The sequence below is a fragment of the Octopus sinensis genome, linkage group LG3 (assembly GCF_006345805.1).
Source record: "Octopus sinensis linkage group LG3, ASM634580v1, whole genome shotgun sequence".
Classification (NCBI taxonomy): Eukaryota; Metazoa; Mollusca; class Cephalopoda; order Octopoda; family Octopodidae; genus Octopus; species Octopus sinensis.
The window spans coordinates 96119472-96141288 of record NC_042999.1 but is presented as its reverse complement, the minus strand read 5'-3'; the positions used below and the strand labels follow the sequence as shown (position 1 = coordinate 96141288).

Genomic DNA, 21817 nt, shown 5'->3' with positions numbered 1-21817 from the left:
AGCATTTTAATAACAGTGACAAGGTGCTTTTCAAAATATATAAACATGGAAGACATGTTTATATATCTTGGGAAGAGGTGAAAAATGGGAACACAAAAGACATTTAAACTAGCTAAAAAATAGACATAAAGGAAAAAGAGATACTGATGGAAGTGTTCTATGATACCTTTGATGTTCCAACACCATGAGAAACCAAGCCAAAGCATAGCAGCACAAGGAAGAGGAAACAAACAGAATGGTTGGAAGTAGTCCCCAACTGGAGGTATTACACTTCCTTAGGAGGAAAATTTCAAAAAGGGAGATGTGATGAAAGAAAAATAAATAAAACTGATAATATCAACTTCCAACGGAAGTCAATCTCAAAGGGAGAGACGCATGAGAGTCACTGACATCCCTGGGGGGGATTGGAAGAATGGATTAGCCAAACTCTTATAAAGAGTAGTGTATTGGTTAAGACAGAGGTTAGTAGGAGCCATTGCGAGGACGTTTTGTTGTCTTGAGACATACATTGTGAGAACACATTGATATTACCACCTCCGCATTGTTAAATTATATATCCAACATTTGTCTAGGATATGTATATATATATATATATATATATATATATATATATATATATATATATGTATATATATATGTATATAAATATATAAAAAAATTAGGAAAAAAGCATCTTTTATCAATTCAAAATGAACAATTGAATTACACCATCTAGAAAATTACATATAATAGAAAAATAAAAATTAAAATAACAATAAAATGTCAAAGATTAAGTAAATTGCAAAAAATAATAATAAAAACATATATAATAGGTAGAAAAACGACACATGTTTCATGGCTATATTTAAGATATGATCATAGTAGTAGAGAAAACACTTCGATATAAATATAGTCGCTCATCAGGTTAAAAATAATCTAGAACAATAAAATAATTAATTAATTAATAAATATACTTTAATATATAGGCGCAGGAGTGGCTGTGTGGTAAGTAGCTTGTTTACCAACCACATGGTTCCGTGGCACTTTGGGCAAGTGTCTTCTACTATAGCCTTGGGTCGACCAAAGCTTTGTGAGTGGATTTGGTAGACAGAAACTGAAAAGAAGCCCGTCGTATATATGTGTATATATATATATATATATATATATATATATGCATGTGTGTGTTTGTGTGTCTGTGTTTGTCCCCCTAGCATTGCTTGACAACCAATGCTGGTATGTTTATGTCCCCGTTACTTAGCGGTTCGGCAAAAGAGACCGATAGAATAAGTACTGGGCTTACAAAAGAATAAGTCCCGGGGTCGAGTTGCTCGACTAAAGGCGGTGCTCCATCATGGCCACAGTCAAATGACTGAAACAAGTAAAAGAGTAAAAGAGTATATACATATATATATATATATATATGAAAATCCTAAATATACATAAGTGAAAAATAAAATAATACTTAAATAATCAAATACTTTAAAATTAAATAAAATACACAAGGCTAGTATAAGTCATTGAATTGTAATCAAAATAAGAAATGGTTCAAATATAGACAAACTCCTTAAATAAGCTAACCATATAATAAATATACATGTGTAGTATCTATAGATTTAATATAACAATCTATAATAAAGTTGACTAAATATCAAATAATATAATACCTAATTAACTTAAAATTTAATATTACAAATACATAAGCCACCTATATAAATATACATAACAAAAAAAAAAGAGATATAATAATTAATATCTATCAATATATATAAAAAGATATAATAGCGAGAATAATATGTTAATGGAAAGTAAGAAAACCTATCAACCCCAAATTAAAGAAAGGTGCAAAAATATTAGAACCATTCTAATGACACACACACAAGACACACTTCTTTTAGTTTCTCTCTAGCAAATTCACTCACATTACTTTAGTTGACCCATGATTACAGTAGAATACATTTACCCAAGGTGTAACACAATGGAAGTGAACCCGAGACCATGTGGCTAGGAAGTGAACTTCTTAACCACTCAGCCATGCCCACACCTTTCTTAACTATACAGTCTGGAAATGGTTTGAAATTAACTTTTTTTTGAAATTTCATATTTATGAAATTAAAATACTGTTAACTTTGTTATTCTGTTTTTGTAGCATACAAAAGGGTTCATATAATATTAATAGCAAACAGAATTCATTCCCAGTTGCAACCATTTCATTTTCATTATGAATCTGTAAGAAATAAATTTTGCATGTTTGTCCAACACATGCCAGCAAGGAAAATAGACATTAAATGATGATGATAATGAATTTTTTGTCTCTATATAAAAGCCTTTATAATCCTTACTATGTCACAGGAATCTTTAATTAATCAAGAGACTTACCCTGCCTTTCGAATAGCACCACTCTGCTTGCCATACGATAGCTGTGACTCGGACGTCATGGTATGTATGCTACTATCACTGTCGCCTGGCTCGTCATCTGAGGGCTGCAGGAAACAAAACAAAGGATACATTTACTCTAAGATTTAAAAATACAAGAAATGAAAAAATGTGAAAATAAAGAATTTGCATTTACAGGAAACTACTTATAAATTATGCATTTAATATTACTGGAAGTTAAAAGTTACGTTTTTTCTTACACAAAACTATTACAATTTACCCTAAAATTGTTACTCATTTTCAGTAAATCCTCTCATTCATAATCTTTAGTTCTGAATGAGTTTCATAGTGCTGTCCTCAATATTGATCACTTACTGAATGTACAAAGAATTATATATTTTTTGAAGCTTTATTCAACAGTTGCAGCAATATTTGCAATTTTGATAATGCTGATTTCTGCTATAGGTACAAGTTACATATTTTTGAGAAATGTATGACTGATTTAATTAATCCTCAAACTAATTGCTATTCTTTTTACTTTACTAATCTTAGAAGAATTAAAGGTATAGTTGAAATCAGCAGGATTTCACACAGAACATACATAGGCATAACAAAATATTTGTTATCCAGAACTGTACTACATTCACTGCCATCTACAGCCTAACTAGAGATATTATTCAAAGCTAACAAATAATAATATGTCCTTCAAAAATGTATATATGTATGGCTTAGTTTCATCTCTACTGAAGTTTTCTATGTTGATTTCTACAACCTGAAGCATTTTCAGCCACTTAGGTGGAGCCTGGTGCAGCCATCTGATTTGCCAGTCCTCAGTCAAATCGTCCAACCCATGCTAGCATGGAAAGCAGACGTTAAACAATGATGATGATGATAATGATGACACTTAGGTAAGTAATGCTCCTTCTATCATATATAGAATTTGTCATATAAGAATAATCATCTCCTGTGAATTAATGTACTAAATTAGATCCCCTTAAACTGATGTAAGTGGTTTTAAATTGGTGAGGTTTCTCCATATATTTTCAAAATAATTTGTAATGATCTGTTTATAAACTGAACACCTTCAGTTTTCTACGTTGAACTTCAAATTAATTAAGAATACTAAAAATTAGATGACTATCTTGGCATTATAAAATATATTTTATTCAATTGGTGTTGATGCAAAGAAAATTCCTGGATGAACAGACTCCATCCCCTATTTTGGATAAACTCTTAATAGTACAATTGAAAAATACAGTTTTTATTTCAATGAGATATGGTAATAATGATAAAGTTTTGAGAACTAACTTAAACAAGCAAAGATTTTGAAAATGATATTCTTTCTCCCTGCTTGTAATAAACTTCATATAGTGAATGAAAAAATTATTAGCAATTATGATAAATTGTGTTATTTTGCATGATACAGATGAGATCTCGTCAAAACAAAGCTGTACTCATTACTTCATGTGACAAGTGAAAAGGTATCTTTGAAAAAATATACTTCAGTAGCTTTTAGAAAGGAACTTACAGCTATTATTAGAAATGCAGTGTTACACAAGAATTATAATAAATGATTTCTCAAAGCAGCAGCAATAATAGTAACGTTAGCATTATCACCACACATCATAATGTCATACTAATAGTTAGATAAATGAATTTCAGCCTTCAGTTATGACATAAATGTGATATAATTTTTGATCACGTATTTATAACCATATAATTTTGTTTTCAATACAAATTGTATTTACGTACGTATAAGCAAATTATTAATTATATTTGTATATTTATGCATTTAATCAACCTAAATCTAGCTGAGTTTCTAAAGAGCAAAGAACAAAACAACTTATCTGCTATCTACATAAATGGAAACAACCTCAAATAGAAACAATGAAGCATCAACTAGTACAGGCAGACATATATGCACCAATACAATTTCTTTCTATTATATATGAAGAAAGTTTAAAGTCTTTTGCAGAAGTGAGGCAACAGTTTTTCATCTACACTGTTTTGAGTAACAAAGCTATGATTTCATGTTAGCAGTGAAGGAAAAGAAGTGAATAAAACTTGTCAAGATATGCCTGATACAATGCTCTGATATAGAGCTTCTAATTTTAATACACTCTAAAAGAACTGTTAAAAAAGAGAAAATATATAAAAAAACATAAAATATGTTGCTTTTAGATAGGTTCAACAATACCAGTATTATAGCAAGAACAACAATTGTAAGCTCAACTGGGAAATTTTCATTCCCATATAACTGAAATGTTGATGTATAAAGCTGGTATAAATTGAGCATAGTATAAATTTACAAAATGATAAATCTACAAAGAATAATACAGTACTGAAACTACATGCCACATAATTCTCTATAGTTTATATTCTAGTTATATGAGTAAAATCTAAAATCCATTTGTGGTTTTATTATATTACTGAAGGTTTTAATCAATCCAAATTGATGCAATGACTTTCAAATAATGGATAAATAATACTTATGCTATTAGTTCTTTTCAAGTGTTCAGCCTTATTAAAGTATTCACATTTGTTATTTACTTCTGCTTAGAACATCAGTAACAAATGTTTCTTAAATGTGAACTTGATGCTGAAGTGAATTTACAAAGAGCTGAATGCCGTTTAAGACATCAAAAACTCAGTTTCAAGAGCTCAGACATGGTTTCAAGAATATAGCTGTATACCACTAAAGGAAACAAATATGATATCTAGTTTTGATATAAACATTGCAAGAAATATTTTGAAGTATAGCACAATATATTTAAATGCCTATTGGTATAAGAAACTAAGATAAAGAGAAGAGGAGAAAAAGGGAGGGGGAAAAAGAACTGTGCTTACTCTGGCTTAATATGATAAATCAATAAAGAATAGTGGGGAAAGTAATTATTTACAGAGGAAGTTAACAAGTGGGTGTGTGAAGGAGAGAAATAGCAAATGTCACTTTCTAGAGCAAGATGGAAGAAAGTAGAAGAAAAGAAATAGAAAGAAAAATGTGAAGATTATAATATAGATGTCACAAGAACTAAATACTATTCTACATAGACTGGGCATACACAGAATGTTACTGGTTTTTAGTTTATAAAACAATTTGCTGAGGATGGGGGGTTGGCTCATTGCTTTTTCTTTTTTCATTTTCCCTGTACAAATGGATATTATTTTATATTGTTTTTCATTATTCTGTATCTTGTTTATTTCATGTTTTAGCTTTTGTGACCTATTTCTAAGAACTAAAATTATGTATCCTTTCCCTTCTATTGTACCTCTTCTTTTTATGTTATACAATTTCCTTCTTCATAAATATCCCTAACAGTGCTATGTTATTTAACATCATACTCACAACTGTGTGGAGTCATCAGCTATTCAGTAGCAATAATTTTTCTAAGAGAAGAACTAAATTTGATCACTATATACCTAAACTCTTTATCCTAGAATATCTAGATTCATTTGCATTAAGGAGAAACATACTAAAATTTATTTAGCCTCACATGAAGAGGTTGCAATGATTCCATTTCCTATTAAGGTAGAATTTCTCTTATTTGGTAGTATTTGCAATTATTTGAAACAAAGAAAAAATGACAGCTAAGTGAAAAACACCAAAAACACCAATATTGTAAATTCCAATACTGATTTTAAAGATATCATTAGTAATTGCAAGAGAGCTTTTAAAAATCGAAGGAATTTTTTCAAAAATCGGTGTGAAAAGCATATAAATAATAGCAGAGGAAATTAGTTAAGGCAGAAGGGAATATAGTTACTTGATATTTTATAAAAAAAAAAAAACAGTAATTGAAACTAATAAACCAAAAGTTAAATGAACATTTCTACTATAATGTTACTAAATGTTCTAGATCAATCAACTTAGAATAGGTCATTTGTTATAACTACGTCAAAGAAGAAATAATCATCAATATCATGCCTAATGACGGTAGTATTGGTTGAGATACTTGATGATGATGGTGCTGAATGATGATGAGGATGGTGACAAATGCTTAATGATGATGATGATAAAAAAGAAGCTAATGATGATTCCTAGTTGTAGTTGATATGCAGTTCCCATATATATGTTTCCTTTGGCCATTTGTAGTTAAAACAAATACCAAAGCTTGTTTATATAAGTTAAATAACTATAATAACAATAAGACAACTTTAATACAAATATACCATTCTTTTAAATCAAACATCTTGACTTCTATGTAAAGAAATTAAAGGAATTATAGAAATTAGATAAGAAATTTTTTTAGTGTTGTTGATACTGCTGCTATTAATATATTTATAGGTATATTCAAGCAGATGTTTTGGAATGCTGAAGGCCAACTAAATGCCTGGTATATACCATAGATCTTCAATGTAAATATGTCAAGATTAATCTGTCTGAGACCATACTGCACACATTATGCTAATAGTTGTGTGTGGCACAACAAATACATACTGCGTATGTTTTGTTATCTAGTTTGCATCTATCAACAGTGGAGACATGATAAATATACAGCAAATATACAAACTCATACCCATATGTATTTAACCTTGCAGTGAAATTGTTTCCACTCCCTACCTTCTTCCAAATTAGAGGTGTTAGTGTATGTACACATGCAAATCTGAGTGTCACTGTGCTTAGGTATATACAGAGTTTCTTCAAAGTATTTGCTTTCCTTTTGTTTCACCACTTTGATCACATACCAACTACCACACTTCCTGTTCATCTCTCTGTTTTTTCTTATATTCTTCACTTTCATTTACAACCATTCAAAAAGTTTCTCATTTCTTCTCTGAAGAATGACACATTAAAATTCACCTCACAACAAATATATTAAAACAATCAACAAAATTTTAAGGTTGTGGTTTGTCAATGTAAAAGTCACAGTGACCTCAATTCCTTGCAGTCAGACATTTTACCAAAGGGCAACTACTGAAACTTCAGAGAGGCAGACTTAATTTTATGGAGAGTAGACCTACTTTGTTACTCAATTTATAAATGGGTGCTATGTGGTAGTACTTGGATACAATTAACAGAGTTTTCTCTTTTGCAAGCATTTGTAGTAGATCTCTAGTCTGAGAGTGGTTCAATAACTCAATGTTCTGATTCTTTCTGCATTTTACCTTTTATAATGCCACTGCTAATTAGATGATACAGCTGGAAATGGTTTTCCTGCAGAGGCTCAGTCCTATGAGCATTGCACAGGATGCTACCCTATTCATTAGGAAACTCATACAAGACCATTTATTTCCAGTTGGGTTACTTAGAGACCAAAGCATTTATTAACGACCAACAACTTAGTTGCTTCTTTCCCTTTTCTTTGAAGCACTGTAAAAGTCATGGGTTCTTCCCTTCCTCTTTTAATAAACTGTATAAGAAAAAACAATTTTAAAAAACCTCAAAGAAGAATAAGCAAACTCTCTATGTCAATCATATCCTATTTTAAATGAGAGGTCTAAAAGTTATATAGGCAATGCTTTTCTATGTATATAATTTTTTTTAGAAAAACAGTAATTATATATATATATTTCGTTTATGGATTTTGTTTGAAACGCATTACAATGCTAATTCCATCAAGGCATGAAGATTAAAATATGTCTTATACAAATATTTGATAACGTATTGTATCTGGTACACTGGCTGGAAGAACTATATGGAAGAATTGAAAATTTCCTACATCCCAAATAAGTTATAATAGAAAGCAATCTTATAGACTCTGCTAATAATTTCCATTTTATTTAATGTGGTGCAAAGAGGAGATGATATTTATAGAAACACCTTTGTAGATATGTAAGAAGTTTTATCAATAATGAGACATTGTGCATAAGAGCTAACTTGCGAATTTATAGAAGGTTAAGCAGATTTGAAATCTCTGTGTGCATTGTATTGTAGAGAAATGCAATTTCTAATAGGCATTCTATAAGTACAATAGCTAAAGGTAGTCTTTCTCAGCATTGCTTATCTGCAATGTTATACATCACTGGCAACATTCTAAGCAAGATATCAAACTAATAAGTATAACATTAAATGAGGCTCTTAAGTTAATCATACTACTTCAAGATAATCAAAGAAGTTCAATTCTCTTTAAGTCTGCTCAATTCACTGGACATTACAGGACAATATTTCTAGGAAAGAAAATTGTACTGTTTCTAGAAAATTAATAATAAAAAATATTTTATATAAAACAATGTTTGAAGCTAAAAAGACAACTTTTTAGTCTTCCAAATTTCCTTTTTTTAAAAAGGAAAGGTTTAAACAGAAAAGTATCTGGTTTAATTTTCCTAAATAATCCCAATTCACTTTACACATCTTACTGGATATATAACCTTTAATCCACATTTTAAAGATCAAAGGTTTTATTCAACTTCAGAATTTTATATTTTATTACCAAGCAAAACAATCAAGATAGAAGTTAATGCAATAGATAATATACTGTATTCAGATCATATGGTGGTGTTTTATATATATTTCATTAAAAAATATTTGCTATTATTTGGAACCACTATTTGCATTTTATTTTTATTTCTAAATTACTCGGAGCATTCAAACAAAATTGTTCAACACATACATACACAGTACAAGTGAGATGTAGAAAACTTCATGCAAATAATATTCAAAGTGTAATAAAAAGTTGTTACTGAATACAAGTTATATCAAATTTAAATTAAAAAATGTCAGCTTTTCAGTTATATTACTGATGACTTACAGAAAGTATGAACATCATAATCCTTATTTCTCTTTACTGATACTTGCAGACTTCATCTGTAAAGTCATTATTTGGATTGTAATTATAATACCCAGTATAGACAATTGATATGTGCTATATATTCTTTATCTATTATCATTGCAGAAGAAAACTGGACTAACAACATGAACTAGTATTTTTCCAATGGGATGACTGTATCTCCTTTGTATTGCAACTGAAAATTTTTTTTAAAAATATGTCCTGCTCAAACAATAGGTAAACTACTCCATTTTCAATGAATACATTACATTTTATATAGGTCAGTACCTAGTAGATATCACCACATCCTCATGGCTTTTAAGTCAAACTTTTAAACATCTCAGCTTCTTCCACAAACTCAGTTTCAAGTACTTTCTTCTATTTTATCATCACATCATTTCTAGTTCCAGTGTTTTTCAGAAACTGTTTGCTTCAACAATTTTAATTGATTTTTCCCTTTTTAAAATATCTCTCAAAACTCACTCCATTTATCATGCACCCATCTGTTCTAATATTTAGATACACATTCAACAATGTATTCTTGGAAGAATACTAAACAGAAATTTGGTCATTAGGGAAGAAGTGGAAGAAAGTGCATGTGTGAGTGCACATGCATGTGCGTGTGTGTACACATGCACATAAGTTAGGAGGAGTTTAAACTCGATATATTTCCTATTTCTATACCAACAGTACCATTATCATACCATATTTTTTCATCATCTTAATTACATCATTATCACCACTGCATCCCTTTCCCAAACACTTCTGTCAAATATTGTAGTACAATTATAAACAGACAACCACTGAACTACTATCAACAATACTATCATTATTATCACCCAATGTATTTGAAAATACTGTCAATACCACAACTACTAGCGAAACACATTAACCATGAACAAATGCCACTTCACTAACCATTACTCTAGGCTAACATTATAGTTACAAACACCACCACAACACATACCTATAGATTATCTCATCACTAATAGCAGACAGTTATTGGAAATCAATGAAATAATGTGAAATATTCACTTGTACCTTTGTTATATTTTCAGATGTAAAATTCATGACAAATATGGCTTTCTAAGGAAAATTCAGAAGTAAACTCAAAACCAAAAGGCAATAGATTATATCTTGGCTACAGCAAAAACAAATTTTGAGAATTTGTGGCAATAGTAGTGACAAGTGTGAGAGGTCTTTAAAGGCGTTCTTTTATATCAATTATAAAGCAAATGTATCAACTGAAATTTCTTCACCCTTTTAAACTTAATTATAGCAACATTCAAACTAAGTTGACCATAGCATTCATCATCAACAACACTAAAGAACCTACAATCTTTATAAGGTCAGAAGAATAAATTAGTTTCACTTAAAATGATTTGATAAAAATTTTAAGAGTGAAAGTTAATGACAACAAGCCTACTATTGCATTTGTAAAACAAAAACTATGTAAACATATTTTATTGGCATGTCTTACTAAATCAAATGTGACCAAACGTCAAACTGGACAGTAATCCATCATACCCAAAATTCTGCCTTCCCCATCTAAAATAAGGACATAGTACTGCAATAGTCTGGTTTTCAAGGGCCCACGATTGTTCAACATCCTTCCAAGCAACCTGAGAGATCTACATGTGCTGATGTGGAAGTTTTCAAGGAATGTCTGGACAGGTTTCTATCTGAGATACCAGATGAATCCACATCATGGCAGGAGACACAAAGAAGAGCAGCTCCGTCCAATTCGCTATCACCAAAAACGATATCAGAAACAACACCAAGTAGCTACAGGTGGTGCACCAGCATGACTTCAGCCCTGGGCTGAAACCAGTAAAAGATAAAAGGAACATGAAACTGCAAAAATTGACTTGTATTCTTAAAATGACAGTTAGTCCAAAATATCAGGTACAATTCCATTATTTGGTCAAATATTTTATGGTTATTTTATGTGTATATATATATATATATATATGTATATACATATACATTTATAGGCTTGCCCTTTCAGGTGCTGCTGCTGTGTAAACACACACCCATGCCGGTGGCATGTAAAAAGCACCTAGTACACTCTGTTAAGTGGTTGGCACTAGGAAGGCATCCAGTTATAGAAACCAAGCCACAACAGACAACTGGAGCCTGGACAGCTCCATGTCCAACCCATGCCAGTATAAAAAGCAGACATTAAACAATGGTGATAATAATGATGATTTATATATATATATATATATATAATACTAGGAAATTAAATAATTAGATATTAAATGATAGCTTCATGGTTTGCCCTATGTCAATAACTTTAACCAGCACATAAACCTTAGTACTATTATGCCTCATAATTTATAGTCACTATTTTTTTATATTCATTACCTTATTATGCATGAGATGAGTTTTGTTCAAAAAAGATGACAATTAATTGAATTCCACACAAGAAGGTTCAGGAACAGTTTTTCTCAAGGTTGCTCTAGAGCTCAATACATTATCCATAAAGTAGGAGCATAGGCATGTGGTTGTGTTTAATGTCATCATGTTATTTCATTACTACTGAAGGTTATTGAATGTGCATTATTTAATATTATTTGATCTGTTAAAGTGGTGAGCTGGCAGAATTGCTATTACACTGGGAAAAATGCTTTGGAGCTTTTTATCCGTCTTAGTGTTTCTGAGTTCTAATTCTGCTGACATTGATTTGGCCAGTCATCCTTTCAGGGTCAATAAAATAAGTACCAATTGAGCACTGGTGTTGATGTAATGGGCTTACCCCTCCCCAAAATTGCTGGCTTTTGCCAAAATTTAAAACCAGTATTATTTAATGTGTTAAGATGGTGGTCTGGCAGAATTGTTAGCATACTGGGCAAAATGCTTAGCAGCATTTTGTCTATCTTTATGTTCCCAGTTCAAATTCAACTGAGGTTGTCTTGCCATTCATCCTTTCAGGATCAATAAAATAAGTGCCAGCTGGGCACTGGGGTTGAAGTAATCAACTTATCCCCTCCTGCAGAACTGTGGGCTTGAGTCAAAATTTGAAACCAATATTTTTTTATGTGTTGCTATTTTCATTTTCGTTTCCTATTTTATTTGTATTGAATAACATTAAATTGAACTGCGGTAAAATACTAAGTAGTTATTATATACATCTGAGAAATGAAACAAAAAGTTTATTTTGCAAAGTGAAGTTTATAAACCTTAATGATCTGATTTTATAAAACTAGAGCATGTAATTAGAACTTTGATTAAAGATATCATTTCTTAAGGCAGGTTCAGCATAATTCCATAATGCATGTGTAAATTCATGTGTTCATTCATATATTTATACACACATAATATATATAGAAAAGCAAGAGAGAAACAACTGTGAAAATGAGAAAAAACTTTGCATGGGCTGGGCAGGTTTCTTTCATGGTCAAAGTCAGGACTTATCTGGGGGGGGGGGGAGTACCACTTTGCTTGATGAGTCAAGTTCACATATCCCCATTTAGCATCGTTTCTATGATAGTGTGTACTTCTTTAAACATCAATCACTTTACAAAGTGTACTGGACACATTTTATTATGGTACCATCACAGGTAAGATTGTAATGTCCTCTACAAGTCTAAAGAGCCTCCTCAACTTTGTGACTGTGACCTACAAAGGGTGAATAGGAGAGTATTAAAAGCAGGAATAAGGTGAGCGGGTAAGAGGGGGAAAAGATATGATGAAAGAATCAAACCGAGAGGTGAGGGTAACAGAGGATACAGTGTGGAAGAGAGGTAAGAGGTAATGCTAGGAGAGTAATGGAAGAGAGACAGTAATAACAATTACATGTTGGCTGGCATAAGAAAGATCAAGTGATGGATAATAATAGACAGGCAATGGTATGAGAAAGTGTTGGATGTCAATAATGAATGACCAGAGGGAGAAGGATTAATGGCTGGCAGCACAGAAAAGGATATGGCAGGATGATAGTAGATAGTAGGTATATTTACATTCACACTAAAAGAAATATCATAGTGCTGCTGTTATTACTGATTACAATGAACTTTCCCTATCAATCTTGAAAATTCTGTCATTGATTACAGTATTGCAGGCTCTAATTTTTCTTAATTATTTCCTTCATATTTCCAGATTTAATCCTCTGTAGAATGTTTCCAAAAATATTCCACCGAATCTGTAACCATTACTATCATAATAATAGTTTTGATAATAGTAAATTAGAAGTGCCAGCAGCAATTCTGCTATTATTTTGAAAAGTTTACTGAGAACCATGAAGTTCATAATTTCTTTCAAAACTGTATTTTTTCTTGAGTATTTGATTCTTGAGATAGTGTGAAGTCCACATCAGTAGTACTAAAAGTACAGTCTTAGATGAGATTTTTGAAAACTATATTCTTTGTAATGCACTCATCATCTTTTCTGCCTTGAGAGTTATCTACATTTGTTATCTTTATGCCAAAAAGTGTATGCATACCAGAAAGAGCCACATACAATTACGTATGAGAAAATAAAGGCTTACTTCTCTTCATATATCCATTGGTAACATGAAAATCTGAGTATGTTGTACTGCATCCTTAATTTCATATCAGTAAATATAGCTGAACCCATGTCTCCAATGAACAAAGTTCAGTAGTTGCTTCACTGATTTTTGATACTCAAAGTATAAAATATGTAGATCATAGCAGACAAGAATCATCTGTCATGAGCACTGTATGGCAGTGAAATTTAACAGGCAACCAGTACTCCAACTGATGAGGTCCAGTAGACCAAAATCAAGTGATATGGGAATTCCCGTGACCATGACTGACAATACTTGTCAGTTATGATCTATGTGTGTACTTTTATGCACCAAGTACCTATAAGAGAGGATCTCTCAAGGCTAATAATGCAATATTCGGTGTTCTAATAATACGTCCATGTTAGGTTGGTTATAAAGATTACTTCTGGTAATAAGACTGCTTTTGTTGCTAATAATTAATCTTTATGAAATATAATACTAATACATAAATCACACTAAATTTAAAATAAAAAAATATATTTATTAGCTAATTGAAATATGAATAATACAAATAATATAAATACTGTGTTTATGGTAGATTGCATCTTCAATTTCATCCTTTTCTTTACCAGTCAAAGTTTTTACAGAATAATACTGAATTTGTAATAAACTGTCAACAGTTTTCTTTCAAAGTTTATGTCATCTTTTGAACAGTAAAAATATTATGTATAAATGATCATGTCTTCAATTTCACTCCATATTTAAGCATTACATATATGAACTGTAGCAGGATAATATAGATTATGTCTTCAATTTCATTCTTTAGTTTATCAGTCAAATTATTTTACAAATAATACCTTACGTGTCTAATAGATTATGCCTTCCATTTAATTTTATAGTTAAACATTAAAGATGTGAACTATAAGAGATTTAAATGGTTTCTTACAATAATGAGAAGTCACACATTAGTTATAGTATGGTAAAATGAATCAAGCATAGCACACGACTACAGCTTTTTTTTTTTTTCGAAAGGAATGAGTCGAAAATCAACTGACTTTATTTTGAAAACACAAAAATAATTCTGTCACCCACAAGTAGAGTTATTAATGTTATATCATAGAATATAACTTGCTTAGTTAATTCTATACATGTCTTGTACAAAGATTGTGACACACAAACATTTACTCAAGTCAAAAGAAATTCCAAATCTTTTGTAAAAATACAATTCCTACTTTACAGCAAAAAGATATTTCAAATATTTCAATTAGTTACTCAATTGTCTCCTTTTCATTACTTTTATATTATTCCTAAGGCATTCCATGAAAATGATGGAACATTCAATCAGCAGGAAAGACTTTAAATTTTGAAATTTGTGGGCAAGTTGTTCTGGTAGATTCCTTTTTATGTTATTGGATATTACTGAAAATTGTGGGGAATAACTCAACTGAAATGACTCAAATGGAAACGAAGTTTATAAGGCATAGTTGAGCTCATAACAAGATAACCAGTGCATACAATATCTAGATAAATACTAAAGATGATATCTGAAGGAAGCATTAAAGATATGGAAAAGAGGAATTAAGCACTGTTTTTCAAGACAATGCATTGTTTAAGCAAGATTTAACAAGATCTTAAGCTGTTTATGCATTTTCATTCAATGAATATTAATATGATAAATAAAGTTATTCCAGTTGAGGTAATGAATTTTCTTACGTCATCATGTCTGCCATTATAGCAAACAAATATACGATAAATAACTTCCATAAAGTGTTATGAAAACAAATCCTAAGAATGGTGTCTTGACAATCAAAGATTGTTAAGACTGTTGTAACATACCATTTTTCAGAAATTTACATTTATATAGAGTTGAAATGCTACAAAAGCAAGTTTGTTTTCTTCCCACAAATGGATGTTATTCATAGAAGAAAATTCTCTAATGAGATACATGCCATACAAATGATTTCCAATATCTGTTTGTTTTTCTTTTTACTTGGCAGTTAATTTATACATGAATTTCATGTAATTTTTTTATTTTCTTCCTCTTCAGTTTTCATCCTGCTCTCTGTATTCCAATTATTTAGTCAAATCATTTCCTCACCATCACCAAATTTGTTATTGGCTGACTAATTTCCTTTCTCTATATTCTTCTTATCTTTTCTTGCTCTTCATTACTCTGTTTCTCATTTTAGCCCTGCTCCCTAGCCAGCTACCACTCAAGCTTTTTTGTTTGATTTATTCACCTCAGCCTTTCATTAGTCTCATTACACCTCTCTTCATTTGTTTTATTCTTGTAAATGCTTCTATATTAATTTCTTTTCCCTATTTAATTTCTTTTTAATGAACCTTCCCATTTCATCATCTTGTGACTCCATCATATAACCTACATTCCTAGTTAATTCACAATAACAAGGAAAACTTAAACTAAGCTGAGTACCAATCATGAAAGGTCTTACATAAAATTTCCATGTTCTTTAATATTTCACTCATTCAATAAATTTCTTTTGTTTGACCGAATATCATTGTGTTGAATCAAAAGTTTTGCATTGTTTTGGTAGCTTATCTGCTTTATTCATCAAGTTACAACAAAAGCAGCCTAGCATTCAAATTAGACACCATTGTGTTGTACCATCTAAAGCCACCTTTCTGTCAGTTCTTTGATCCCATGCTGATACCAGTTCTTGTCCTTTGAAGTGGAAAATTCCTTCACTGAAGTTTCCACCTCCTCTTGATTGATAAAGCATCAGGAGTGTAGTGAGCCATGGACCAGAATAAGTAATAATCTGAGGGAGATATTTTTCCACAATCCTAATTTGCATAAGAAATTGTTAAGCAAGGACCAACTTCCGGAACCTGTCATCAAACATAGATGTTTTGAAGACAAGGTGATGCTCTGCATCTGGTAGAATTATGAGAGGATAACTCACTATGAGTTTGTTCTGGATAGTTGAACCATCAATACCAACTTACATTGCAAACAACTGGAGTGGCTGTATGCCACTATTGGCAAAAATATACAGCATTAGTTAAAAGAAAGTGAACTCTTCTGCAGCAAGACAGCACATGTCCTAATGCAACTGAGTCAACCTAGAATAAGCTCCAGGAACTTGAGGGAATCAAACTCATGCCAAACCCAGCATATAATCCAAACCTAGCTCCCTCAGATTACTTGTTCTGATCCATGGCTCATATCCTGCACTGACAATGCTTCATCAAACAAGAGGAAGTGAAAGCTTCAGTGAAGGAGTTCTTCACCTTGAAAGACAAGAACCAATATCAGTGTAGGATCAACGGACTGGCAGAAAGGTAGCTTCAGACAGTGCAACATAATGAGTCTACCTTGAATGCTAGGCTGCTTTTGTTGTAACTTGATGAATAAAACAAATAATTTAGCAAAATATTGCAAAATTTTTTACTAATACAATACATATGTAAATCCTTTTCTAACTTTCATCCCCTAGAGAAGTGAAAAGTTCAATTTCAGATGTTTGAAACATTTAAAATTATAAGTTTGTATAAAACCCTACAACAACATATCAAAATAAAGTTAACTCTAGTATTGTAAATTAGCATCACGTTCAAAACCTGTACAGGGATAGATTTGAAGAAGTGTGCGTGTGTGTGTGTGTGTGTGTGTGCGTGCATGTGTGTATGCGTGTGCATATGTGCACATGTGCCTGCTTATGTGAATGAGTATTTTACATCTGTGAGTGGGCAATGCTAATAATATCAATTACAATTATTGTTTACATTACATATTATAAGCAGATTCTTTTGTATGGTATTGTAAATAATAGTTGCACCAAAAATAATGAGTAATAGAAACATGATCAGTTTCAGTTTATAACAGATTATCCTAATAAACAATACAAATTATAGCCATTTAAGTAATCTAAATAACAGCAGCATTTTTACTTAAAGAACAACACAAATACACACATGCACACACACACACACTTCAATAAACTTATCTTCTGGATAGAACTCTTAAATTCTTTGTTATCCTGAAGCTTCACCACATATAATTATCTTCTTTAGATTATCAACAATACTTTTATATCTTCATTTCTTTACAGGACATGATTTAGTTTTGAGTTTTTGAGTTTTTGGTCTCCTGATTTTAGTAGCCAAGTGCCTTATTCTGAATGAATGACTACTCTGATAGGGTGGAATTAGCATTATTTTTCACCTGTCCTCACAAACATTACAATTCTGGTTGATCTTGTTGAAAATGACAATCAGAGTGTTGCTTTTTCCCAACGAAATTTATAATGGTCAGCTCAAAATATGTTTGTATTAGAAATTCATATCATGGGAAATATTGAAAATGGTGACAAGATCAATTACAAGATGATATCAGTACCAATAAAGATGTAAATGAAATGCAGTAAAAGAAATTGTCAAGACACAAATAATTTATCAGTGCAAACAACATTCGAGTGAGACTGTTGCCAGTGCCGCTGGACTGGCTCCTGTGCAGGTGGTATGTAAAAAACATCATTTGAGCGTGGCTGTTGCCAGGACCGCCTGACTGCCCTCGTGCCAGTGGCATGTAAAAGCACCCACTACACTCTCGGAGTGGTTGGCGTTAGGAAGGGCATCCAGCTGTAGAAACTCTGCAAGATCAGATTGGAGCCTGGTGCAGCCATCTGGCTTGCCAGTCGTCAGTCACACTGTCCAACCCATGCCAGCATGGAAAGCAGATGTTGAATGATGATGATGATGATGATGAAACAAGTTTATCATAAGTTTCTTCACCTGAAAATGTTATGTTGATTTGATTTTATTATTCAATAACTCTGGCTGCACCATGATAGTCATCAAACACCAAGGAACAAATCATAGATTCCACATCCTGCATTTAATGTACTTCACATAGGTCAAGTGTAAAATTATTTAGCTTTTGTTTGTGCAGAGTACAGTGTGGAAGTCATATAATAGTGAATCCCTTTTACATTCCATACAGTTTGGCTAACAACAGATACCTTAAATATTTGAATAGTCAATGTTGTCCTATACTGTTTTGAAGAAAAGCAAAAATGATTAGATTTAAAAATTGAAATCAATTGACATTGTCTAACATAATTTTACTTTCTGGGCATTCCTCTGATGGAGAATTGACAAACTAGTTAGAAACTGTGATTGATGTAATGTTTTTGAGTTTTTTTGTTTTTATACAAATTAGTTCTAATTGACAGAAGATCATAAAATATAATTGAAATAATATAACATCATTATCATTATAATTTTATCAATGAGATGAGAAGAACAGATAGAAATTAAATGAAGCATTTAGCAAAGGGATGTGTTACTGTATTTGTATTGAAAGAATAACACATCATTCTACTAGAATTGTTTTTGTCTTATTGTCACCACCTCAACAAAGTGTAAGTTTCTCACTACTTGAAGTAGTTATGAGAGAATCTATATATATATATATATATATATATATATATATATATATATATATATCAAGAATGTTTAGTACAGAATCATATCTGAAGTTGTCTTTTGTACCTTAATTGAAATAATTAAAACAACACTGAAATAATTATTCAGTCATGTGAAACCAAGATAGTCATTGATGGTTCAAGTGCATCTCAATTTTTACTTATGATCATTCATGTCACACTCAAAATTGGCTTAAGTTGCAATACTCAGACAATATATGCTACTAAATCTATGACTGATAGTTGTTTCACGGTTTTGTGAAACAGCTTCTTCATTTTGCTTAATTAAAATATACATTCTCAATATTAAAAGATTATTCAATTACTAAAGTGCTCTCTGAAATATTCAAAGGCAAAACCTATAAAACAACTTTTGAAGCAAATACTATTTCATGTGAAGAAACAAGCAGAAGAAATTAAGTGTTTGTTAAAATTGGATATCAATGAGAAAATTGATGGCTCCACAATATGAATTTCACCATTGTTTGTTGCACCAAAGAAAAATGGCTGTATTGATTTGTATTTGTGTTACACACAGTAAATATAGTATCTAAAGGAGACATATCCACTACCTACAACTGATGATTCACTGAAAAATTTTGAATTTATTATGCTTTTTTCAAAACTAGCATATAATATGAGCTATTGTCAAGATAATTTACATATGTAATTGAATCATATAAGAAAATTTACTTCTTCTAATAGAGTGCATAAGGACAAATGCTTGTTCTTGAAGTTTACTCATCATTTGAACACTTTCAGGAAATCATTAGCAGTTTTTTTAAAAATCTGAATCTAACATAAATAATAATGAAGATTGCAGTGTAGTCTGTCACAGATAAATAAAATAAAATAAAATAAGCAAAAGAACCCCACCAAAAACATGATATGACATCAAATTATTGCTTAACAATATTATGCAACATTAAATCACAAGGTGAGAACTAATTCTTTTCTCTTGAAGTATAGATATATCTTGAAGTATAGATATAAAGCTATAAATAATAGCAAGTACATGTTGGGTCATAAAACTTTTTTGGATGCAAAAAGTCAAAGGCTGCCTGTGGGATACAAACCCACAGCTAATGTAGACATGACTGGCATTCTACCATAATACAAAGTAATCCTTCTCTATACATTTTAGAAACTATTCTTACCAGCAACAATTGTATGTTGTTGATGTCATAAGAATTTTATAAAGTTTTGAGAGAGTTTGAACTAATTCTTTTTTTTCTTTTTGCAGTATCTTGGAGCACACTAAAAGATTTACAAATAATAGCATGTAAATATTGAGTAGAAACACACTTTTCAATAGTAAAAGTCAAAGGCTTTATATATCTTCATGTATGTGTTTCAAGATGTCCTACTCCCACTACAAAAACAGAATTGTTTCACATTGTCTTGAAAGTTTAAAAAATTCTTACGAGGGGCGTTCAATAAGTAATGCCTCTGACCCACTTGCAGTTGTTTGATCTAGCTGAAATTTTGCATGTGTAATTATTTATATCTCTATAGATTAAGTGTCAAATTACAGCTCTGAACTAATTGTGGTTTCCGATTTACAGGTGTTTGAACTGAGTCAAGTGTGAAATGGAGCATGTTGAGTGTCGAGCAGTGATCCGGTTTTTGTATTTGAAAGGACGCACACCACGGGAGACTTTTGATGAAATGAAAGTAACTTATGGTGATGATGCCCCATCATATGACCTTGTAAAACGCTGGCATCGTGAATTCAAACATGGTCGGAACTCTGTGGAAACAGCTCCCAGATCTGGTCGCCCCATTCTGCCATTGATGAGGCATATGTCTGTCAAGTTGAGGCTGCCATTTTGGAAGATCGACGCATAACTATTCGCCAAATAGCCCATGAGGTCAAGATTAGTACCGGGTCTATGGAAACTATCATTCATGACCATTTGCATATGCAAAAGGTGTCTGCCAGATGGATTCCCAGGCTGCTCACACCTTTCTAGAAGCAAGAACGCGTCGATTGCTCGTGGATGAATTTGGAGATGTGCCAAGAAGATGAGTCAAAATTTTTCAAAAGACTGATTGCATAGGATAAAACCTGGGTCCATCACTATGATCTAGAGACCAAAGCCCAGTCAATGCAGTGGAAGCACTGTGACTCACCTCCTCCAAAGAAGGCAAGGGTGCAGCCCTCCGCTGGCAAGGTCATGCTTACAGTCTTCTGGGACCAGGACGGAGTAGTGAAGACAGATTTCCTGGCAAAGGGTGCCACAATTACAGGAGTCTATTATGCTTCACTTTTGAGGAAATTAAGAGGCGGGGCAAGATCAGCAAAGGCATCCTCCTCCTGCAGGACAACGCTCTGATCCACAACTCGCGTGTCGCCAGATCAGAAGCACAGGCGTGCGGCTATGAACTCATCCCCCATCCCCCCTACTCTCCTGACCTTGCACCCTCTGATTTTCACCTCTTCCAGCCATGAAGTTGATTTTTGAAAGGAAAGCGTTTCCCAGATGATGCAGCCTTGATTTCTGAAGTCACGTCGTGGTTGGAGGACCAAGCTGGGGTCTTCTACAAAAACGGTCTTCAGAGCTGCATCAAACGATGGGAGAAATGCGTAACTCTGGGTGGTTCCTATGTAGAAAAAGACTAATAACTGTTCCAAGTTTCGTTGCTCTACTGCTATGGGAAGTGGGTCAGGGGCATTACTTATTGAACGCCCCTCGTATGATAAGAAATGTACTTTTGGTGTAAGGCAGAATACTTTAGCAGTATTGTTTCAAATCAAGGAGTTAACAAGAGAATAAGATTGGTTGCTGAGATTCACTTTAAATGTCCAACAACAATAACTATTAAAAAAGTGTTTGGGGCCT

The 21817-nt window shown here is 32.0% G+C and overlaps 1 protein-coding gene across 19 annotated transcripts in view; it reads right to left on the bottom strand.

Moving 5' to 3' along the window:
- The window catches only part of LOC115209155, a 1103332-nt gene that overhangs the window by 142373 nt on the left and 939142 nt on the right, over positions 1–21817 (bottom strand). For all 19 annotated transcript variants that reach the window (XM_036501160.1, XM_036501159.1, XM_036501162.1 and 16 more), the window contains one exon: positions 2356–2459. In XM_036501160.1, coding sequence (XP_036357053.1) covers positions 2356–2459 — 104 coding nt within the window. The remainder of the gene's footprint in view (positions 1–2355; positions 2460–21817) is intronic.